This window comes from Phymastichus coffea, unplaced genomic scaffold (assembly GCF_024137745.1).
Source record: "Phymastichus coffea isolate CEN01 unplaced genomic scaffold, Cenicafe_Pcof_1.1 PCOF00120, whole genome shotgun sequence".
NCBI lineage: Eukaryota > Metazoa > Arthropoda > Insecta > Hymenoptera > Eulophidae > Phymastichus > Phymastichus coffea.
Genome location: NW_026706931.1, coordinates 174886 through 199240, shown reverse-complemented (window position 1 = coordinate 199240; position 24355 = coordinate 174886). Strand labels below are relative to the sequence as shown.

The window sequence follows — 24355 nt, the reverse complement described above, 5'->3', positions numbered from 1 at the left end:
CTATTTGTCAGCCGGACTCAGCAAACAGATCGACAAGAAAAAAAAGGCGAGAGCTCGGGCTCGGGAAATCAATTTGAAAAATTAACGTCAGTCAAAGCAAACGGCAGATACGAAATGGCTGCACGATAAAAGCGACATTAAATATCTTGTTTTAATTCACAAGATAAAGATCATTAGAGAGCGAGCGAGCGCGAAGAATCAGAAGGGGAGAGGAAAAAAGACAAGATATCTCCGAGGACATCTCTCGACTACTGTTCGAAGAGCCGTAGCTGTGTAGAGATAATGAGAGTTGGACTGCAGTGCCAGCAGCAGTAGCGCAGCGACTCCTCTCTCTCTCTCTCTCTTTCTCCCTCTCTCTCTCTCTCTCGATCTCTCGAGAGCGAGACATCTGTTTGACATCCCTGTTTGCCAAGGCGTGACTCGGCACTTGCGTCCCCGGCAGCCCAGCCGCCAGCGTGTCTTTTTCTATTCTCCTAGCCGAGAATCCAATGATCGATCTATCAACCGAAGCCCATTGGAAGCCAATTGCGCGTGCAAATTGTAAACAATCGAAGCCGCGAGGCCGTGCCGCGGAAAGCCGAGCCGAGCAGCGGAGCAGATGCCGAACAAAGTTCTCGGGAGGCAGGCTTTTTTGCCGGCATTCGGCTCCTTGCCGAACATCTGCGAGAGCGGCGAGGCGGCGACGTACTGCTGCTCGCGAAAACGTTGACGAGCGCCACTTCTCCAATTACACTTTCGATTCGTTCGCCTTTGCTTTTCATATTTATTGAGTTATGCGCATCTGCGTGTCGCTGGCCCGATAAAAATAAAGAGGCAGCAGCGCCTATAGGCTCTTAAACCCAACGCCAACGACAGGCTATTAATACAACGACGACATATCGACAAGAGTCTTTTTATTTCAGTGATCCTCGCTCGCGAGCGCGCTGCTACTATAAATACGTGTGAGAATCGTCAATCCGTGAGACCGAGTAGGCTTGAAAGAGAGAGGGAGAAGGAGGGGGGGGGGGGAGATCGGAATCCGAAGAGAAAATAAAAGGAGAGAAACGAGCGGAAATAGTGTGACTCGTTATACGCGTATAAATATATGGATATCACGTGTATTGAAATGTGGATTTTGGAGGGACGATATGGGATGAAAAGCAAAAATATCGTTAGAGACTGGAAATAGGTGCACGCGGACGGGCATCGCGGTCGAGGAGGGGAGATGCTCGCATTGCATCGCACATGGATCCAATCAACGCGCCAATGGAGAGCAAAGAGAAAACACATTCCGGATCGCGATCGCGCCTCGACTTTTATTTTCATTTGACTGCCGTTACGTGGGAGATCGAAGCAGATTGAGAAGTAAGCGCGCGGGACAAAGCTCGAGACAGCGACTGGTTGTGTTGCACGACGAGAGAGAGAGAGAGCCTGCCGGCTAAAACGAGTCAGAAGCAAAACAAAGCTGCGCCAGCGACGAGCCGAGGGCGAGTGAAAATAAATCCAGGAGGACCGCGCGAGGGTGCAGCTGAGGCGTATCGCTTGCACGTGGCCCTGCTCCACCGAGCATCGGTTCGACCTTCCGATCAGCCATTTGCTCTCCACCCTCTCGCTATCTCTCCTTGGCTTTCTCGTTTTTCCTTTTTTTTTCCTTCCTCCGTTTGTCTGTTTTCTCTCCGCGCAACTGGCTTTTTCTCCTGCCCCGAGCACCACAACAGCTCAAAGAGGTTTTCGGTCTATCTAAAAATATTTTTATGGCGCCCCCGCTGCGATACACGTTGTGCGACTTGGTGCCACTGCACTCCATCTCCGTTTCCGAGCTTTCAATGCATCCGTCCTCCGGGCTCTTGATTTCTCATGCCATTTGATGACCAAATGTATAGTATTTCCGGTCTTGGTCTCTTTCTCTCTCTCATTACTCGCTACCGACAGGCCTACGTAAACAAGTGCGCCGCGTTTGACGAACCAACCGAATGACTCCTCCGCGCACTCTACTCTTCTTCCGATTTGATATAGTCTCTGTATATGCACGCAACTTTTTATCTCCACGTTGCGTTAACGACGTCGTGAAGCTGCATACACAACTATTTCCCCCTTTCAAGTAGAAAACCAGAAATTCTTTAGTTTTCACTTGGATAAAATGTCAGCGATCGACAAAAATAAATACGTCGAGTCTTAAATGACAACGTGCCAAGAAGGTCATTGCAGGCAGTTGTGACCTTATTTAGAAGTCTTACGTTGGTTTTTACGTGTCGACGGCAAAACAATATCGCACAAGATGTATAAGGCGCGAGTTGCTCTTTTTACGATTGATGCGCGAGCGGCTCTTTTGTTTTGAAAGTTGGGAATCGGTCGAGTCGTTCGGAATGGCTTTGGGACAAGGCGCGAACAGACGAGCCGAAGGAGAGACGCGGAGTGGCGAGGAGTCGAAAATGTTCAAGGGCCTCACCATGACTGGCGCCGGGGAGAATTGGGTGAACTCGGCGGCGGCGGCGGCGGCGGCGGCGGCAGCATCTTTCGGGTCCGTTGGCTGAGGCGAGGGTAACGGTCGGCGACGTGGCAGGGGGGAGGGGGGGCGACCACCGGCGCGCCGCGGCTCGACCGCCCAGCTCCGCTCGCGGTCAATACTTTCGCTGGCGGCGATAGTGCTGGCGAGTATCATTGGTCGCCGGCACTAGGCCGAGCGTTATCCGCCGCGATGCTCTCCCTCCACGCGAGGCCGCTCTGACCTCTCGTCGCCACGGCGAGCGCCAGCTAAAGCAACAGGAGAGCCGGCGCACCGCGCAAGATATCACTGCTTGACTGAAGGATCGGGGGCCAGAGCGAGCGGCGGCGGTGACGGCGGCGACGGCGGCGACGGCCAAGCTGGATGCCTACGGTGCTCGCCTCGTCTCGGCCGCCGAGAGCGAGAGCCTGACGGGCCGTCTGGTGGGGTGAGAAAGACAGAGAGTCAGCCGAGCCCGCCTCCCTTTTATAAACCACGCCTCCCCGATCTCTCTCTCGCTCTCTTGTTCTCTTGTACATTTCTTAGCCGAGCTGCTTGTATATTTTATACGCAACTGCACTCCGCTACCTCGGCTGCACAAGCAGCTGCCCCACCATCGAGCACATGTTGTTGCCAGAAGATAGACACCCGCGACGACATTGGTCATTGTCCGTGTATTTATTTTGTTTATTTAACTGTCGCTTGATGCTCGACTATTAATAACAGCGCACGCCAGGTCGCATTCGAAATTACATCTGATGTACACAGAACACAAGAGGTCGAAGCAGTGCCGTTGACTTAATGCAGCACAGGTTCATTTCTTTTATCTACACACAGGCTTGCGAGAAGACATGTGCGCGGCCGTGTGTATAAGCTTGTTTGAAGAGAGCGAGCGTCTCTGGCTCTCTCTCTCTCTCTCTCTCTCTCTCTCTCTCTCTCTCTGACGAATGAGTGTGTTACTCGTGAAATTCGGTAAGATTTGTTTGAACGCTGATAAAGCTTGGGTAAGCGAATCCGACGAGCGTCGACGGTGTGGAGCGCTGATCGCGTACGCAGCCTTATCGGCCTCGAGATTCGGAGGCAGGGAGAGCGAGCGGGGGCCGGCGGCTCGTTATAATGTAAGGCGAGCCTCGCCGGCGCGCATAAGTGTAGCGCGTAGGCGTAGAGCTGCGCGCTGCAGGCCGGGCAGATTGAAGCGGCGACGAGGCGAGAAGCGAGAAGCGAGCGGCGCGCGTTACGTAAAACCGTGCCACGAGCAGATGACACCGCGCGCTAAGAACGTAAAATTAGCCGTTTCCCGCGAGTCAGCGCTTTAAAATGATGATACCACGCCGTCCAGCGCGGCCCACTGTTTTATTACTCACTTGCAGCGTGTGCTTCTCCGGGCGAGATCGCGCGCTCGCGACACTGTCGGCGCGACGACGTGGCGAAGAAACGCGCGACGTCAGAGCGCGACTCGTTAATCGCGCCGAGACAGTGGCGGCGGCGGCGGCGGCGGCGGCAGCGGCCGGGAGAATGGAAGGAAAGCGAGGCGGCGAGCAGCGCCCGAGTGCGCGTGAGTCATGTATTCAGCACACTCGGCGGAGCGAGAGCGCATTTGAATTTCGAGCCCGCGCGCCGACTGTGTCAGTGCGGGCAGCGAAGCGGCCGAGCCACAACGAAGTGGCGCGCGAGGGTTGCCGCCGGCTCGCGCGCGAGCGGCCAACGGCCCTCGCCGCGCGCGGCCAGCGTCAGCTGATGCGCCTTGGCAGCCGGGCCGCGAGCGGAAGTTGCCAGGCTGCGAGAAGGGGTGAGAAGCCGCGGCGGAAGCGGCTCCGCGCGACTTTCGCTCGCCAAGTCGCGCGCCTGCCGCTGCCGCTTCCAGTCGCCGCGATCGCGATCACTCCGGCCGCTCGCCGCGTTGGCACACGGCTCTGCTTTTCTTTCTCTTATCCTCGCGGCGCCGGCGAACAATGAGCCCGGGGCCCGCGCAATCGCGCCTCATGCAAATCTCGAGCTTGCCAAATGCAGCGGCTCGCGCGCTCTCGCGTGGTGCAAGGCGAATTAGCGGCCGGGCCAACGGTGCACACGCGCGAAGGGGCGGCAGGGCAGACACGTGGCCGGTGCAGGCCGCCCCAGTCGCGTCGGCTCTCCACGCTCTCCATCCCCCGACGCAGCCTCTCTCTCTCTCTCTCTCTCTCTCTCTCTCTCTTGCTCTCTGCTTCTCCGTTCTGCGGATATGCCGGGCGCTACTCATCCCCCGCCACTCATCGGCGCGCCGCTATCGGATGAAAAACAGAGTGCAGCTCTCCTCGCGGCTTACGGCGTGCAGCGCCAGCAACTGGTGTTCGCTGCAGCAGCTCTCCGATCGCGCGTAATTCGAGGCGAGCGCTGCCGGCTAATAACTTTGACGCGTTCTCGCCCTCGATAACGATATGCACGCACTTCAATAACCGATATTGCGTCTCGCGCTGATTGCCCTCTCGCTCGCAGGTGCGACCCGAGCGGCTGGCGGCTCGCGCGAGATAAGCGCGCAATTGATGCCTGAGAATTTCGATAAAGCCTGTCGCGGCCGTGCTATTTTTCGTTATTGTTCGCGCGCAAGAGGAAACAGAAATATTGCTCGACGCTACACGACGCGGAGCGCTTATCAAACTTTTCAGTTTCGCGATCTGTCGGACAGATACATCGCTAATGACGTCGCGGCAGTCAGGCGTAGATCCTTTCTGACCTCCGCTCTTACGTGCGCTGGTGTGCGTGCGTGGCATAATCACGCGTTGAATGCACTGCTGCCGCTGCCGCCGGCTCTCTCCCCCTTCGCTCTCTGCCCCGCTACTCTTGGCCTCTTCGCCCGCACATGCTGCCTTAAGCACCAGCGGCTTCGAGCTTCAGAGAGAGAGAGAGAGAGAGAAACTCGCTCTCTCGCGCTGTCTTTCTCCCCGCGCAATTCCGAGCGTAATTCGTCGGTCGATTTGGCTGTCAGTGCCGGACGTGTGCACGCACGCACGCACGCACGCTTGTGCACCTGCTTGGCTCGCGCCAGTCGATTCGCAGTCGAACGTCGACTCTGCGTGATCGAGCGAGCGTCCCGACTGCCTGCCAGGCGTGAACGAGCAGCACCGCTCTCGCAGGCCCGCGGATAGGCAGTGGCAGTCGCAATGATTTCAAAGCGGATCGGAGGTAACGAGCGTGACCGCGGAGCGCGAGAGGAGAGCGGAGAAAAGAAATTCATTGGCTTCGCGCCGTTGGCCTGCAAGTATCAATTTGAGGATGCCGAGGGATTATCGGTTTTACATAGACTTAGTGCCCCTTGGCGGAGTAGCGGCAGCGGCGGTGGCGGCGGCGACGGTGGCGGCTACGACGGCGGCTCGGCGTCTCGCCTCAACTTGGTCCATCAATATTCACCCTTGGGGCTGCTTTCCCTCGGCAGTATCTGGCTCGGCAGCGAGAAGACCCTCGCGGAGGAAACCGACCTGTTAAGCGGGCGCGTTCACGCGAGTGAATCGTCAGGAAGGAAGGAAGGCAGGAAGGAAGAAAAAAATCCGCGTCGCTTAATCGCCGAGGCGGCTGCTCTTTGTTTGCGATTCGCTCTCTTTCTAAGACGAGCCGCGAGCGCGACTCATTGCAAATCCAATTAGCGCGCGGCTGCTTTGAAGTGGCGGCAGCCCAGTCCCGCTAACCTCCTTGGGAGCTGCGCTGCGCGCCCGCGCGGGCCAGGGTCAAGGGGAGGTGGTCGAGAGGTGGTTTTCATTCTGCATAACTTGGCGAGGCTACGAGCAAAAGGAAGGGACCGATCGACAAATGCCGTCGCAGGCGCTCTCGTTGGATTAATCGAGCCGTGCTGCGAGGAAAATCCAGAAAACAGGTTTCGCGCCCAGCGAGTTCGCACGCGGATTTCAGGCGCGATCCGTCATGCGGCTAAACGACCTACTCGGCACATGTCCGTGCTCGCGCTTGTGCATCGGACGGGCGCAGCCAGGCCGGCCATGCTGCAGCTACGGAGAAGCAGGCGCGCAGGCAAGGAGCGAGAGCCAGCCGATATATATTATCGAGACGTGTACAAATGGCTGGCTTTCCGCGCGATAGAGAGCTGCAGCGGGAAAAAGGAAGGAAGGAAGGAAGGAAGGAAGCCGAGCTCGCGCGTATAACGTGTTTTCTGCGCCGCGCGTACGTGTGAAAGTTCGTCTATCTGGCTGCTTCTCTCGCGCGCCCGAAGAACCAGTTTTTCAGGGGGCCAATTCCCTCCGGCTCTCTCTCTCTCTCTGTCGCTCGAGTGTTTCTCGTTCTTTTTGCTCCCTCCCTCTCGTCTTTCACCCTGTCGCTTTCTCTCTCTCCCGGTCGCCGTTGCGAATTTGCATAGATTCGGGCGCGCTCCGATCTGCATATCGGGTGTCGTTAAAATTAGACGTGTACGCGCGCTACAGGCCCCTTGCTGCGCCGCAGTAGCGGTCCGGGGGATTGGCCGCGGCCCGACGACCGAGAAAAAGGATCCTCCCTAGCGCGCCTGGCTTTGATGTATCGCTGCGCGAGCAGCCGATTGGTCGAGCAGCCGCGAGCGCCACCGGCAGACCCAATTTTTCCAGCAGCCATAGGTTAATTGTTGAACCGTGCGACGCGACTAGCTGCCATTGATAGCTGCGGTCGAATCCCCTTCTGGCATCGGCTCCGCGAGCGCGCGCGCGCGCAGGGAGCAGCCGCCAGATTTATCGCCGACTTGGCTCATTTGAATCAGAATCATCGACAATGAAATCGGGCGCGGTTCGAGCGAGCTTCGGCATGGCGGACACTCGCTCATTGAAATAGAATCAACAGACGAGAGTAATAAATTTGTTAATTCCAAACTCGTAAAGCACTTTACGGCCAACGAAAGACATGATTTTTATTTCCCCTCCAGCGCGCCAAGTATAAATCAGTGAGTCGCTGCGTCTAAATGTGCGCGCCCCTATGCTCGCTCTCGCTCTCTCGCTCTCTCGCTCGCCGTTTTTTTCTAATAAGCGTCGCTCTACATGCCGCTCTGCCGCTCGTGGCGTGGGGAGCCTGCAGTATCCTCGTCGCGCTTTATGTCTTTCGGAAGCTGAAAAACGCCCGCACTCGGCTGGGGCTGGCTTTTCGGGGGCAGCGGTCATTAACAGATCGCAGAGCCGTCAGTGGCAGCTCGTTAAGTGCGCGTCTAGCGGATGCGCCGAATTGCCGAATCTTTGATCTGCGCGAGGCGCGCGTGCGAACGGAGAGGCAGCCCGCTGCTCCTTGGAGCGTGTCAAAAACAAAGCCAGCTGCTGGCGGCGCAGAAATCAATAAATCGTGGCCGCGCAAGGCGTCCGATTGCGCGTCCGGGACCAAGCGGAAGCACGCTCCGAGTGCCGCCGTCGCCGTCGCCGTCGCCGCGTTCCTTATCAGCGCTCGACCGGCTGCTCGGCGTCCTCGTCGTCCGAAGCCCGTCGAGCTCGCGGCGCGCGTCTCGGCGCGATCTCGACGCTGCCGGTCGTTCGCTCGTGCAGTTCATCGATTGCGATTGCGAGCGCGAGGCGCACTGCAAATAGAAAGTGCGTTCTAATTGGGCATCCATTTCGCAAAGCCGAGCCGGCGCGTGGAAGAAGCGGGCCCGCGCTTGCGCAAAGCCGGGGCACGAGCGAACGAGGCGCACCTGCTGCACCCGCGCCGTCCGTCGTACGCAACGCGCGTGGGACTTGTCCTGGCGCTCGGCCGCGCTGCCGAGTTATTATTAGAAAATCGGGCGCAGCGCGGCTGCGAACAATCGTCGCGCGCGCGCGCGCGCGATGCGTCCGGGTCGATAAGGAGCCGCGCTGCTGCCTTTTTTCTTCTCACAAGTCGCTGCTTTGTCTGAAAACACGCCAATTTCCGCGCTCCACTTGTAATTGCGATTGGAAAAATATTGTCTCATTATAGGCGCGCGCACACGGAACGGCAGACCGAGCGTCGAACGCTTTTCTATTTTCGAACGTTGGAAGAATTATCGCGCATCGCGGCCGGCGAGCCCAACGACCGGCAGGGGCACGAAGCGACCGTTTGCGGCCAAGGAAGGAAAGCGACAGCGCCGGACAACGAGGTAAAACAAGCAGGCGAGTAGCAGCGGTCGAAGTAAGTCGCCCGGACGCGCTGCGGATGGCTGATATTCGGCGTAGCAGTTTGGCGGTCAGGCCGAGAGTGCACCTGTTTTGCCATCTGCATTCCGCGTTTGCGCGACGAGCGTTCGAGGAGGGTCAGCCGCGGCGCCCATTGTCTCGCGAGTGCCGGCCCGTTAAAGAATCTTTGGCGCCCGTCGGCGCAGCCCTACGCGCGTATTTATCAGCTAGGCGTAATGGCTAGAAGTTGTGGTCATTAATGTGCAGACGTGCTATCGAACACACTCGGATACTCACGGCCCGATGGGCAGATAAGCCCGGAGCGCGAGCGCGACGAGCCAAGTTACAGGGTCGAAGCTCGTCCGCGAAATCGCTTGGCTTCGGAGCGCAACCGTTGGGACGCCAACAGTGGCAAAGCAGTCGCGGCGCGCACGTACCCGGCAGCTCCTTCGATTGGGCGGGCGGCAGTATCGTCGCTTTTTCGCGCGCTAATTGCTCGGAGGTGAAGTTGGCACGCGTCGCGAGCCGAGACAGCCCGGAATCCAAAGCGCATTTGCGCGATGCCGCGGACGGCTGCGTCGCGCGGGGACGTTAATGGCCAAGAGTCTGCCGATCCCATTTGGCGCTCGGCGCTCGCCGACTTTAAGCTCGTTTGACGTGTGCAGCGCGCGCAGCTTGGGCGCGATAAACTTCTCGCGAGCGACATTGGCCGAGAGAGAGAGAGAGAGAGAGAGAGAGAGAGAGGCGCAATGGTAAACCGATTTCGCGGACGCCGGCCCCAGTTAGCCGGACACGAGATGGCCATAGGCGGTGTGCCTCCGTAGCGAGGTCGTCGCAGTTGTGTGCGCGTTATCCGGTTTGGATGCCAATTAAGCTTGTTTTGCCAATTCCACGTATGGCCAGGCAGCCTAACTTTTCCGGGGGCTGTGCAGCTTAGCTGCTCGGCTGGCGCCCGGCTGCACTCGAAACGCCCGGGCGGCAACTTCGGCGCGGCAAAAATCCGGCCGAATCGTGCTGCTTCACGACTGATCCAATTGCCGGGCGAAAACCGTGGGGCTGAGCGGGCGACCAATCGCATTAATTCAGACAGCCGTTCTAGGACGCATAGGTGCGTAGGTACGAACTGACGGAGAGCGCGAGCTGCAGACGGCCGGCGCGGGCGATCTGCGAGAGCTTTAAACTGCGAGCGCTGACGTAACCGCAAGCGTGAGCGCGTCGAACGCGCGGGACCCCAATAGCTCCAGATGAGAGCCATTGTATGGCAATCTTATAATTTAGACAATCACCGATCAATTGAATGGGCCTTTGCTAGAGAGAGATAGAGAGAGAGAGAGAGCGAGAGAGAGCGAGAGAGAGAGAGAGAGAGAGAGAGAGCGAGCGAGAGAGCGAGCGAGAGAGAGAGAGAGCGAGAGAGCGGACCACGCGCTCGCGATGCGACGCCAAGCTGCGAGCGAAGCAGCCACTGAATGATGAATGCATGAAGGGACAGACGAATGAATGGGCAGATAGTTGCTCGCCTTGCGGCTTAAACGTTCGTAAATAACCGGCCGCCGCTTCATTCAATTACTTTCAATCGCTAGCAGCCAATAGATACAATTTAAGAATGCCGAATAGCCGCGCGCAACTGCCACCCGGAGCTCACCGGCCAAGATCCACGGTCCGCGGCCGCGTCCATCGGCGGCTCTCTCGCTCGCCTTCTGCCGCGCGACGCCACGTCACATCCGCATGAATTTACACATGTAAACCGAGCCAGCCGAGCACGGCAACGCTCTCGTCGGGCCGCGATAGCGAGTTCCTTTTCCGCCGCCAGCGCCGATTCCATGCGGAACGATCCGACCGCGCTGCAATCGTTCGACACCGATCATTGCTTCGCGGCTCTGCCTCCGGGCCGCTCTCCGCGGCGGCCGAGTGCCTCGCCTCAGCGCCGGAGTGCCTTGGCGCTAGCTCGCGGGACGACGGTGTATCTTGGAAGCCGAGCGGCGGCCAGCCCGCCGCTTATCGTTCCAACGAGGATAGTCGGCCCGTGACTTCCGCCCGGCTACTTATCAATTTCCGTTCGCGTTTGTTTCGGCGCTCGGCGAGTCCAATTATCTGAGGCGCTGCGCAGCGAGGCCCCGACCGCGCGCGACTGCAATCGCGTCGAAAGCGAGCGGAGGCGGCCGAACAAGGCCACAGCCGCGAGGAACAGCAGGTGCGGGATCCGCCACGGAGAGCGCGGACTGACCTTCCGCGCGGGCGATCGATGTGCGCGCCGCCGCCGCCGCCGCCGCCGCCGACGTCGAGGCGCTGCCTGGCAGCGGAGTCGCGGGCGATCGCGTGGGAGTCGGCCGGCTGCGCGAGCGCGGCTCGGCGACGTTTTTATTCCGCTCTTTCTTTTTTAATGGGATGATTGATAAGGCCGAATGAAATTTATTGGGCTGCTTGGGAGCGGGCCGAATCGATTGCCGGAATCTCCAGCTCGGAGAATTCATTCCGAGTCGCTATTACTCATTGTCGCCTTGATAAGTCCTGAAATAAAAATCGATCCACAGCAGGCACCTTATGACGCGCTCGCGCTCTCGCACGCAATGACTCACGCTGGATACACTCAATCATCGGCACTATTCATTTTTGTCAAACCACAATTTTCGTAATTGTACGCTCAGACGCTGGCGGTTCCACGACGGCAATACACACCACTCACCAATAACAAACTGTACCGCCTGTCTAACTCGGCTTTCAGCGTTTATTTTATTTTATTTTTCTTCGGCTTCGAGCGATCGATAACTGCGACGATTACAAAAATAACGCCGTCACGAAAGCTGCTGCGACGCAACGCGGAGTGGGCCGCGTCGCGTGCCGCTCCCGGACCGAAAGGAGCTTGCATGCGCGCGCGCGCGAGCCAGGCAGCAGCAGGGCAGCAGGGCGGCTCCGTGGCGCGCGCTCGGACCTGCCGAATATATATTCGGGGCTGCCCCGAGTTGGCGGCGGCTCGCGTGCCTGGCGCATCTGTTGCTCGCGCCACGCGTGCGACACGGCGACGACCTCTGCCGCTGGCACTGGCCACTGGGGCACCTAGCGGCTCTCTCGGACGCGGAAGAGCGCCTGGACTTTTCGGAGGAGGCCAACAATGGAGGGAAGCGCGGTGGACGCTCGGCGTTGGCAGCGGCGCGGCTAACGGGAGCGAGCGGCGAGCGACGCGCGGCGAGCGCGCGTACGGAGTTTACGTAACGAGAAAACGGGCATTGTGCTGCGATTAATTCGATGCACCGATCAATCTACATCTGGTCTCTTGCCGCCTCGCCGCTGCCACAGTCTCCTCTCCGATTCTCCTTCGCTCGGGCGTATTATGCAATAAAGAAGCGATTCGTCGAGTTAAAGTCGAGCGACGGTGGCAGCGCTCGCGCTGGCTGGCGGTGTCGGCCGGCCAAAATAAACAAAGAGCGCGGAGCTGGCTCGCGGCGCGCGTCGGGCCTGCGACGATGACGCCCAGCGGGCGCGCTCGGCGGCTCCAGGAATAAAGCCAGGCGCGAGGCTTCGCTCGCGGCCGAGCGTCGCGCAGGCCATTTTCGCCGCGCGCCTCGACGCGCGCGCGCGCGCTAAATGGACTCTTGAGTAGCGAGACGCCGCTCGCTCTGTTTCGAGAGCGAGTCGCGAGGCGCGCGCTCGCGCTCGCGTTCGGCTATTTTCGGTGTGTGGGTGAATCACGGGCGGGGGAGCCGCGCGGCCAGGCGGAGTCTGCGACGAGAGCGAGGGCACGAGGAGAAAAAGGCCGCGGCCGCTGCGAGCGTCTGCCTTCGGCTGCGAGCTAAATCACTTATTTCAGAAATAACGCCGCGACGCGGAATTAATAATCGCGCCTCGCTTACGCCTCGGTATATCAGCCGAATGTGCGCGCGGCGATCGGGGCCTCGGCGCGCGCCGCGAGAGCGACGAGCGGGAACATGGCAAATAGCAGCGCCGTAATATCCCACTTGCCAGCAGCGCTCTTGAGACGCTCGCTCTGGCTGCCGGCGGTGCGCACGCACGCAGGCGCTGCGCGCGTGCCAGCGCGACAGCGCGCTGCCGCGGCTATTAATAGGTGTATCTCTCTGTGTCGCGACTCTGCCATTAGAGCGTATAAGCATAAGCAGCCGCGGCGACGCGAGCGCGCTTCTTTGTGCGCCCTTCCTCGCGGGCAGCGATCCTCCTTTTCGGGCCGAGCGCGCGATTTCCGCCAACTACCAGCGTCATCGGACCGATCGACTTGCCTCGCATGCATATTCGTGCGCAGCGCTGTTTACAGTATTTTTTGCTTTGTTGGGACGCTCGCCTACTGGCTATTATGACGATCGGGTTTGCGCGGACAAAGGCGCAAGTAAAAAGAGCAAGCGCGAAAGATGGAGAGAGGGAGAGAGCGAGAGAGCGCGAGAGAGAGCGCAGAGTCAGCGAGCCGCGAGCGGCGTCGCGGGAATTTATCCTACGTGCACGGCGGTGCACGTGATCGGCAACAGTCGCAGCGCGCGACTCGACTCCGACTGGCAGCTGACGCGCGCATTTGTAGTATTTCCACTTGTTGATGGGAGCCGCTCGACTGGATTGGCAGCCAGCGCCGATGGATATTTGGCGCGAGTCAATAATCGGCACGTATTTATCAAACAAACAGCGAACTGGATACTAGGGGTCTTCTCCTCGCTCGGCTTTTTTCCTCGTCGACGGTCGCGGCTGTTTGTTTTCGTAATTGGGCCGAATGCGCTTGGCCGCGAGCTTCTCCTCGACGGCGCAGCGGCCAGCGGTCCGCGTGACTCGACTCGGCCGCTGGTCTGGCCGCGCGCGCTCGCCTCGGGAAGTGCCGCCGCCACACGGGGATTTCGGCAAGTTCGCAGTCGCGTCGATGTTCCCCTACCGCTCTGCCGCGATCCCGCGGACATCGCGTCTCGAGGAGTGGGAGTGTGCCCCCGCTCCCTGCCGCGCTCTCGAGGGGAACGCCGAGCCGGCAAAACTTTTGTCCTCTCTCCTCCGAGGACCCACACATGCCGAATCATCTTCGGTAGATGTGTATGTGCACCAACAATGACGACGACACCGCCGGAAGCATTAATATTTTTTTATTGATGGGATCGGCGTTCGCTCGCTCCTCCGTTCATCCGCCCATTCGTTATAGTTGTTACACGTATTTTCGACGCCCAGACGCGAAGCTCTATTCATTCGGCGACTGACGGCCAGCACCAATTTTTCCTCCTTACATCTTCATTATTCAATTATCGATAGCATTGGCAGTTTGTCTCGCCTCGGACGGCACTTGTCGGCTCGCCTGAAATACCGCGTTAATGCTCGCTCCTCCGATCTTGGCTCATCCAAAAATACTCGGTATTTTTATTTGGCGCGTAATGGCCTGCTATCGTGTCGATTCGGGAAAGGCGATGGCTGTGCCCGGCCCGGAAACCCGGCGAAAACCGACGGCGAGCCAGCGCGCGGTCCGCTCGCCTCCGATCGTCGTGCCTGGCAGCCGAGGCACGGGGGTGCCGAGTTGGAATAATCCAGCTGACTGCTGGCGAATGACGCGGAGATCGGGTGATTGGCGGCAGCTCCCGCGCGCGTTAGCAGATCGAGAGAGAGAGAGAGAGAGAGAGAGAGAGAGAGAGCAATGACACTGTCGCGCGCATCTGCGCGTCGCGTTATTTTGTCTGCGGGCGCCTTCCGAGCGGCGAGCTCTCTCTCGCTCTCTCTCTCTCTCTCTCTCTAGCCGCGAAATCCGCGAGTCGCGACAGATCTCTCTTTCTTTTCTGCCGCGCGGAATGCGCGCGCTCCCGCAATATTTATAGAAAGCAATAGGTCGTCCGCATGTTGGGGCTGAGGCCATCGACTCGCCCGCAGCCGCGCGAGCGCCGATGACTTTTCTTTATCTGCTTCTGTATTTCCGAGGTGAATCATCTTCGCCTGGCTCTCGACAAATTTTTCATTGTCACGAGCCGCGCGGCCAGACGGCTTTACATATTGAAGAATGATTCTCATCGCCTTCGCCCGCCACGGCATTTGTCCCCGACATATGTAAGGTCTTTAATTGGCATTAGAGTCGCAGAGAGAAAGATCGTCAGGACAGATATCGGAGGAAGATTTAGTGAGAGGCAAGGCCGTCGCGCTAATAAATCCAAGAGTCGAATTTCACTGGGCTACACGCATAGCCGGCGTGCGTGTGTGCGGCACTGGCGTGCACAACTACGCGGACGCGTCAATGCGAGAACGAGAGAGAGAGAGCGTGCGCAGATAGGTGATGGACGCGTGAACGGGGATAATCGTGAAGCTATGCGGGGCGACACATGCATTGTGCGCGCGGTGTGCGTGCAGTCATTTAGCGCACAAGCTCTGCTGCTAGCACTCGGCTGTGGCGGCAGAGGCCGGCCGGACTAGTTTGCGCGCGGCGCGTTATTAAGCGGGCTTACTTTATTGGAAACAGGTAGTCAGCCAATATAGCGCTCCGCTCCCTCGCTCGCCCGCCCGCTGCCTGCGTACGCGCACGTGCACTTAGCAGCCTCTGCCCGAGCGATCGCTTAATTTGGTCGGGCGCACGCGGTACGCGGCGTTGCGAGCGTCGACGACGGAGCGTTGGCGCTTAATCGCTCGGCACTCGCGCAAATTGTCGCTCGATTGGTTTTTCGGGCCCGGCGCGCCCGCGGCTCCGAGGCCGAGCGTCTCGGCGGCGCGTGCCGCCCGGCCGAACCCCAAATCGTCCCAACTATGCTCGCGCGCGCGCCGGCACCGCCAAGTAGTCCGAGTTGTTGCCAGTGCGAAACTTCCGAGCCGGATTCCCGAGTTGGCCTTCCCTCGGCCTCACCCCACGGCCGCGACCCCCGCAGAATCGCTCGACTGACCGACAATCCGACCGACCAGCAATTACCCCTGACGCGCGAGCGGAGCCGCGATATGCGTCACCTGCTTTCGCTCGTTCGCGCCCCATCGCCTCGTTCTCGCCAGCTCCATTAACAATCGACGCCTGCCTCTCGCCGATTCGGCGCGCACTTGGTTAACCGACTCGCGACTCTCGACCATCCTGCGCGACATCGGCGGGCTCGGCGTGTCTGTGGCGGCGGCGGCGGCGGCGGCGGCGGCGCCGCGTCTATTAATATTTGAGCGGCGTAAATCGTAATCGATGGAGGCGCTCGCGCTCCCGAAGACGTAAAGGCAGCGCGCGAGCGACGTCAAAACGTCAATCATTAAATGAAATGATAATTGTCGCGAGCGCGTCAATTAGGAGGATCGAAAAGAGCTCGCAGAAGCTGAGGCTGCCGCTGCCGCTGTGCTAGCGCGGCTCCTCGCGCCAATTATTCAAATCATCTCGAATAAGGGGATTTATTTGTGAAATCGAGTTATCGAGGCGGTTAAGAATTAAGTGTATTCCGACTCGATTTGTCACTTCGGCTCGCCGACTGCTCAGCCTTAATCTCATTGAGCCCTTATATATCGAATTGGCGCTCGCAAGGCGCGTCGCCGCGATAGATGGACGGATAAGTTAAGGAGGCTTAGTGAATTTATAGCGCGGCGGAGCCGAGTTTGACCCAAAATCGGAATCGAGCGGCCGGGCGCCGGATGCCGCGCGGAATCGAGCGAGCGGACACGGCGGGCGCCGCCGACAGGACCGCCTGGGCACTGACCTGTTGCCAGAACTGGGCGAGCAGGTAGATGCGCTCCTTCTTGAAGAGGTACTCCATGGACTGCATGGCCTGCAGGTCGAGGCTGCTGGGCTCGGCGCTGGCCTGCATGCTGGCGGCGGCGGCGAGGGCCGCGGCGGTCGCCGAGGGGCTGAGGCCCGCCAGGAGGGCTTGCGGCTGCTGCAGCTGCAGGGCCGCCTGCACGTTGCCGCTCGAGCCGGCTAGCAAGTTGGCGTGGTAGACGGTCGCGCCGCTCGCATGGTCCTCGGGGGAGCTGGCGCCGCCGGCGGCGGCCGCGGCCTGCAGGAGTTGGGCCCCGATCGGCGCAGCAGGCCCCTGCAGGCCCAGTGACGAAGCCACTTTGACGGCTGCCTGCGAACTGGCGGTGCCCGAAACGACGCCCCGCGCCTGCGGCTGGGCCTTCCTGGCGCGCGGGCCGCCGCTGCTGCTGCTGCTGCTGCTGCCTGCCTGGTCGCCACCACCTCCGCGCTCGCCAACGCCCGATCGCGCCTCCACGGTCTCTGTCTCTATTGTGTCTGTCTGTTGACGCACGACCAGCACTGCTTTCACACTATCACCAGGCGTTGGTACCGGTAGCGCCAACGTCTCGTCATATCAGTCCCTGCGTCCGTGTGCACGCGCGCCAGCCCTCAGCCAGTAGCGATCACTCGCGACGCGCACTCGGCTGCCGAGCCAGTATCACTCGCAGCTGGCCGCATGGGAGCCGCAGTCGGAGCTGGCGCCGATGACCGCCGGGGACCGCGCGGGGCTCATCCGCTCGGCTGGCCGCCGGCTGCGGGCCGCGGCCCGCTGCTGCCTCGTGCTCGTCGGCGCCGGTTCGACAGTCGGGCGGCCGGTCGCCGGCGCTGTCATTGGCCACCAGGATGCGTGGCGCGAGCGGAGTGTCGCCGTAGAGCGCAGCGCGCGCCTCAGCGGTGCAGCGGCAGAGAGAGAGACCCGCGCTAGCAGGCTCCTAACCTGAAACTAAAAGCTACCGGAGGACCGATGCAGTGACTGGAGGAGGGCGATGCTCGGGCGGTGGGGGTGGGCGGGGCCGGGCGCGCCGTGGGGAGAGCCTGCCCATCGCGGCGCCAATCGTGGCGGCCGCCGCGCTCCCCTCCCGCCGGCGCGATACGCCCGAACGGCGCCGCGGCGCCGCGGAGAGAGTGGCGGCCGCGGCTCGGCGCGGCTAGGCGCGGCGGTGGGGGCCGCGCCGCCGCGCCGCGCGCCGCGCGGTGGGGCGCGGAGGAGCGCCGGCGGCGGCCGCCGCGCGTCCGCGCTCAGTGCCGATCCGCCGGCGGAGGCCGGCTAGGTGGTGGTGCGCGCGCGGCCGCGCGAGCCCTCGTCCGCGGCGGCCTGCCTCCAGCCCCGGCCTGCCAATCGCCGGTTTTTCCGAGCGTCCGTCGCGGCCGCCTGGTGCGCGCGGCCGCCCGAGCGCATCGGTCGCCCTTCGACGCCCGAGTTATGTCGCCCGAGCCAACTCCTTCGCCCCCGTACGCGCCGCCGGCGCTTCGCGTGTTCGTACGCGCTCTCCCTTTGTGCCCCTACTTCGCACCCCCGCTCTCCTTCCGCCGTCCGGCCGGCCGTCCGTCCGTCCCGCCTGCCTGCCTGCCTGCCTGCCTGCTGCCTTCCTTCCTTCCTTCCGCTTTTTTCTTGCGCCGACCGAGCCGCGGAATTTCTTTATATGGACGCTCCTCGCCGCCCGCGACATTGCCGCCCGGACATGCGCCGCATTCTCAACCAATAAGCAGCTTCGGCGCGGCGCATGCAATATCGCCAATTACGCCTTTTATTAAACTCGTCGCATTCTCTTGCGCGACTTGCGACTGGGACCGCCGCGCTCCGCGCGCCGCGGCCGCGTGCCTCGCCGTCCCGGCAGCGCGCCAGTCGACTTTCCCCCTTTCGCCTTATTATTCATTCGGGTTCGCGCGGCGGACGGCGCAGCGAGCTTTCGAGTCAATTGCATTGATAATTGCAGTACTCGACTGCGCAATGAAAAGAATGATAAGTGCACGAAAACGTTGCTCGGGGCCGGACGAGTGCGCGATGCAAATGAGCCGCGCGAGCTTGACAGTTTGCATTGCGCCAGTTGCGCATTGTATTTCCATTAAATAAAACATCGGCCGAGAGCGAGCGCGTGCAGCTAATGACTGGCGCGAAAGGGTTATTTATCGACGGCTCGAGCGCTTTCGGCGTGCTCCAGCTCCAGTTGACACCGCGCCGCTCGCAGATGTTGCGGACGTTGCACGCGACTTCCGATAATGGACCGACACCTGTGCCCGGGCCGTGCGGACCGCACCGGGAGGCCGCGTTCGGACCCGTCGAACATTCCAAGACGCAGCGCCCTCGAGACGAAGGGGAGTCGAGTGGAGTGGATGGCGCGCGGCGCGGAGCAGAGAGCAGGTCTCTCTGTGTGTACAATGAGAGGCGATCATCAATGGGGCCTGGTCCGCGTCAACAAAGGGCGTCAGGGCTCATTGTTTGTGGATCGGAAAGATAAGCTCGAGCAGCCGAGCCAGCCCGAGCCGAGGCTCGCACGTGTACGCGAGACGTATAATGGCCGGAGAGCGGAGAGCGAAATAAGAAGTAGTTATCGATTCCCGGCACGTCGCGCGCAGCCTGCAGGCCCATAACGAACGAAGGACTGCAGGCAGGCAGGCAGGCAGGCAGGCAGGCGGGCAGGCGGGCAGGCGGGCAGGCTGCTCGCCGAGAGCGCAGCATCGACGGACGCCGAGGCGACTGCACATGAGTAATATCGGCACGCGCGCGCGGGCAGATCCGCCCGGGCGAGTGTATAAGGTAGGTGCAGTGAGCGAGTTATGAATATACGCGTCGCGACCGATATTTATCGCCGGGCAGGCGACGCCCACCGAAGTAGGCATCCGCGCGCTGCCTGCCGGCGCGGCTGCTTTACGATCGGCTCTCGCGAGGATTAGTTTGTCAACGCCTCGACCACGACTCCGCGCAGTTGGCAACTCGGCGCCGCAGTTGCTCGAGACTCGCGCGCGGAGGTTGCGAGATGAGCCGCGGCGGCGGCGGCGGCGGCGGCGGGGGGCGCGGCGCGGCGGGCCGCTCGCCTCGGCGAAAGGGGAGAACGACGCGCCGATTCCGGGAAGGAGGCTTCGCGCGGGCAAATAACAATTAGAGCGCGCGCGCTCGCATCAGGACATTCCGCTGTCCGCAGCAGCGCGGCGGTCGCACGCTACTCAATAGCCGCGGCGCGATAGCGATAAGGGACGACAGGCGGTAACAATATCTGCGCGCGCGGCCGCGCGCGATGACGGCGATGCTGCGGCGCGTGTTGCTTGTTCCAAGTTCAAGAGCCGCGCTCAGGGCCGCGCGCTCCTTTCGCCGCTGTCAGCGAATTTTTCCGCGAGCCGCCGCGATGAGGATGGATAAGATAGAGCGCGCGACGGACGCGAGAAGAGGGAAGGCCATCAGCGCGATGATCGCCGGCCAGCTCTCATTAGAGTCGCTGCCGAGCGGAGCGCGGCGCGCGGCGCGTCTCCCTGCGCGCGCTCGCGACTTTCTTGCCGAGTCCGCGCGCGGCTTTTTCTCGCTCTCGCTCTCGGCCACGCTTTAATTGTTTCAAAGATAAAGCGCCGCCGGTGTAACAAGCAGAAATTATTGTGTCGTTTTAAACAACGGCTTAATTGTTTTCGACTTGTTACCGGCTCTACCGGCTCGCGGCTGTCAAAATTTCCGCCCAAATTACGAGCAATTATTTCTTATTTATCGCGCTCGCTCGCAGTCGCGCGGCCCGACACTCGGGAGCCGAACGCGCCTAACGGATCATTTGCGCTCGCGCTCGCGAGGTAAAGCGAGAAAACTCCTGCGCTCGCGCTCGGCTCGTTATCAAAGCCATACTTGCTCTTATCGGCACAAAGGTTCTTGCCTCCTAATGCAGCCCGGCTGCGCAGCGCGCATGCAGACAACGAGAGAAGTTGGTTGACCGCGCGCTACCGACACCAGATAAACCTTACGAGTATCCGTCTCTCCCTCTCTCCCGCTCTCCCGCCCGCCGCCCGCCGCCCGCCGCCCGCCGCTCGCCGCTCGCCGCGCGCCGCTCGACGCTCGACGCTCGCCCGCTCTCTCGTAGTAATAGCGGGCATATATAGCAGAAGCTTACCGAGAACAATCAAGAATCCGAGCTATGGTCACGTACTCCTCGACCGTGTTTCGACTTTGAATCTCGCGGCGAGCAACCTTCCTACATCCACAGCTATCACAAATCAAATCTCGCAGAAAAATGTTCAAGACTCGCGCGGTAATTTCGAGAAATGATAATGAGTTGATGTGCGCGCCGAGCTCGGCGGCGACTCATTAGGCAAAACTGTCACAGACGAGTCGCGCGGGCAGCGCCGAGGGATTAGCATGGGAACGGCGAGCGCGCCTACCCACGGGCGACTCTGGCTGCGAATTCGAACTGGATTCGAACGAAGCGATACTGCGGAGGCGCGCGAAAGCGTGGCGGGCCTTTGATGCGCCAACGGCGCGCCCGCGTGGCTCGGCTACCGGCTTGCCAGTTCATTCATCCACATTCGGCCTTCCAGTCACGAAAGCCGATACAATCATCGAGCCGCCCGGGCGATCGCCTCCTCGCGGTAACGCGCGCGCCCGAGTCAAAGTGCCCGCCGCTGGCCTCCAGCGTCCCGAGCGTTTCCTCGCCACCGGCCTCCAATCAAGCCCAGCCTTACCTTCGATCTATTTCCAGTGAGCTCGGCGACCGCTCGACAGAACAATGCAGCGTCATTCGAGATTTGCGATTCAGACAACGCAGGCATTTTTCAACTCTCAACATTTGCACAATAATTTTGTCTTCGCTCGAGATGATTCACACTTGAAAAATGTACGCATATACGTTCTCGTTGTCGCGGCCACGGTAGAATTACCACAAAAATCCCATTTTAGCGGAACAAACACGAAATAAATCATATCAAAAACCTTCGCGAGTTGTGAGAAAGACGGCTTGCGAGGCACTGTACTATGGGAACACGGCGACGCGGACGGAGACAGAGACGACACGGGGGGAGACAGCGAGTTGACACAACACATTCACTGCGCCGAGAGATACGAAGTCGCTCGCGGTGCCCCGGGACCTTCGACGAGCGGCGTTTTCAAGGTTTCTGCGGCGACGAGCTCGCACGGCGATGCACTGCTCGAGTCGCTTGGCGATTGGCGCGCGACCGCGTGAAAATCGTAATTCTGAGAGACGTACTGTGAGTGGTTGCGGGACTCAGCTGTAGCTGCGCCAGGCCGCCTCGGATCCACTGCGAGCACTCGACTGGTCCATAACGAGCAGCGCAGCGCGATCATCGACTGCACGTGAGCGCGCGCCTATCACTGGCCGAACACTAGCCGCCTGCGCCCCGCCAGCGGACAGGCCGACGGCAGCGCGTGCTCGTCGCTCGTCGCTCGTCGCTCGTCGCTCGTCGCTCGTCGCTCGTCGCTCGTCGCTCGTCGCTCGTCGCTCGCGTAGGGGCAGCTTCGTCAGCAGGGGGAGCCGCGCGGTTCGCGCCACTGGCTGCTGCTGCTGCTTCCGCTGCTGCTGCTACTGCTGCTGCTAGGCCTGCGCTCTGACCGAGACTAAACTTCGACTAAGCGCTCGCGCGGCCGCAGCCCTCGGCGCCAGTCATCCCTCGCGCGCTCCGCTCCGCGCTGCTCCACGCACTGTCGCGCGCCCGCGGCACAACTATTGTCCAGACCCGGCTCGGCGCGCGGCCCGGCCCGCCGCGGGGCTGCCCGGGCGCCGCCGGCGCGGCCCCCCGTCGCGGGCCCGCCTCGGGGCTCGGCTCCCGCGGCCGCCCGGACCGCCGGCCTCGCGCCGGGCCGCGGCGCGGCCGCGCGGCCTAGACATCGCCCGACGAAACTTGGCCGGCCCGCGAAGGGAGGCGCGCGCGCGGCCGTAGGGTGGCGCCGCCGCCCGGCGGGCGCCGTAAGCTCGCGGCCGCGCGGGCGGCGGGGGTGGCGACCCCCACCGCGGCGCGCCCCCTCCGCCGCCGGTGCCCCCCGGCCGCGCCACCCCGGGGAGCCGCTACCGACTGATCGGGGATGCCGCGCTCTATTGGAAGTATCGGTGACTTCAACGGGATCTGATCGGAAAAGAGGGTGCACGCACGCGCCGGGCCGCCGCCGTCGCCGCCGCCGTCGCCGCCGCCGATCACGCTCTCGCTCGCTCGGCCTGTAGGTGCGCACCCATGCGGCCGCCCGTCCGTGTACAATGCTCTCGCGGCAGCCTGCTCGCTAGTTACGGGGGGCGACATGTATAGCCCGCAATGTATACTTGGAGGGGCTGAATTAAGACTCTGTCATTAGGATGATCCAGCCGGGCTGACGTGCGAGCATTCGACAGCCCCTGTTGGCGACCGAATTTATGAGCCGCCGCAGACTCTATCTTCCAGCTCTCGGCTCGCATCGATCCCTCGCACTCGCACGCGGCTGGCTTGCCGCTTTATTCGCCTGCACTCATTTATCCAGATGGACCGGCGAGACGCCCATCGCCGAACTAACTCCGAAACAATTCTCGCGCCCGATCAATAATGCACTCGCCTCCCCGTGCTCGCGCGCACTATTCCACTTGGCCGTGCTCGCCTGCGCCTGTACGTAAGTAGGCATCGCCGTCGCGCACTCTCACTTTCTTTTTCGCCTCCGCGATTGTGCGCGCAATCGATTCAAACCGGGGCTTTATTCGCGCTACCGCTCCATCTCTATATCCACAATGCCGTAATACTTTAAATAATGAATTCCCACAATAAATTAAATCTATTTGATATTCACCCCTTTGATTTGCCGTGGGAATAATAATCCGCACTATAATCGGGCTGCGACACTGGCCCGTGCTTTATTAATGCGATGTTCCTTTCCTCGTCTATTTGCCGGTGCCAATAGTGCGCTGCCAATAGTGCGCCAGTCGCCCGAGTGTACCTGACGCTATCTCGTCGAGCAATCGAGACCGTGCCTTTTTCCCAAGTTCGTCGAGTTTTCCAACGAGTCAACCTCGACGATATTGCGCGACGATAGTGTAGGTGCATTTGGTCGGGTATCGAAACTTGTTGAATGGTTACCGTTGAGGAGTGGGCTAAACAAACAAGCGTAAGCATACGTAATTGGCAGGCGTCGCGACGCGGTAGGAAAATAAAACATTGGGCAACAAGTGGATAATAAATGATGTTTGTTTGCGTATCGAAATGAAATCAAGAGTGAAAGCCGGAGGATAGCAACGGCGGCGAAGGGGGCGGCGGGGGGCCAATTGTCGTCGGTGGAAGGGGCGATTATGTCGGGCATGCGTCCAGTGCTCGACAAGTCAAGCGCAGGCCTTGCCAGCAGGCTCTGCTCCCCTCCATCCCCGCCGCTCCGTTCGTCTCGCGACTCGCGGTCCGATTATCGCACTCTTTCGCGCGCGTCTCATCTCCCCCAGCTGCCGGCCGTTCAGCCGCAGCTCGCGGCTCGCAGCTCAGGCACGCGGCGATAGAGAAAACTCGGATGTGCGAGCGAGCAGCCCCCTGACGTCCACCCACCTCGACGTATTCGTTAGTGCATAACGAATCGGACGCTGCTGGCTACGTTGCTCGCAAACTCGTTTCTCCGCTTTAACGCGGAGACGTGCGTTGGCTCGATATCCTCGATGAGGATTGCGCGCTCGCATAGGACTGAACGTACACTTGTGACTGTAGCAGCATCGATGCGTGCTAGGGGGCAGAGGAGGAAATGGGAAGAAGAGCGCATTGTGATGCGAACGAGGCTCGGCGATTGTTGGGCAGACGTTAGACCGGAGCGGATGGTCGATTCGAGGTGTCTCGGTAATGAATCGATGCGTATTTTCGTAGCTTTATTATTATTGAAATGCGGCCCTGAATGGCTGATTGCTCGCTCGCTCGCTCGCTTTCTGTCTGTCTGTCTGTCTGTCTCTCTCTCTCTCTCTCTCTCTCTCTCTCTCTCTCTCTCTCTCTCTCTCTCTCTCTCTCTCTCGAAGGAGAACGAACGAGGCGTAGGGGCATTTAAAATCGAAAGGGTGCATGAAAGCCCGATATACGCACACACAACCGCATGTAAGCACTTCCTGCTCTCTCGAGTCCCGCAGGAGATGGGCGCGGGGGCGCGTCGCGTGGGAGGCGGCGCGGCAGGGGGAGGGGGGTTGGTCTATATCGCGCGACGATTAAATCGAGATTGAGGCTCTTAGATGCAGGCGGCGCGGCTGAGTTGCAGCCAGCGTCTCGGGCGCG

General features: G+C 60.7%; 1 protein-coding gene across 1 annotated transcript in view; it reads right to left on the bottom strand.

Annotated features, from left to right (window-relative positions):
• Positions 1–21701, bottom strand: part of LOC131671153 (homeobox protein cut) — a 77986-nt gene extending 56285 nt beyond the window's left edge. The window contains 2 exon segments of the mRNA XM_058947365.1: positions 16137–17124; positions 21352–21701. Coding sequence (XP_058803348.1) covers positions 16137–16244 — 108 coding nt within the window. The 5' untranslated portion in view covers positions 16245–17124; positions 21352–21701.
• Between the last annotated feature and the right edge of the window lie 2654 nt (positions 21702–24355).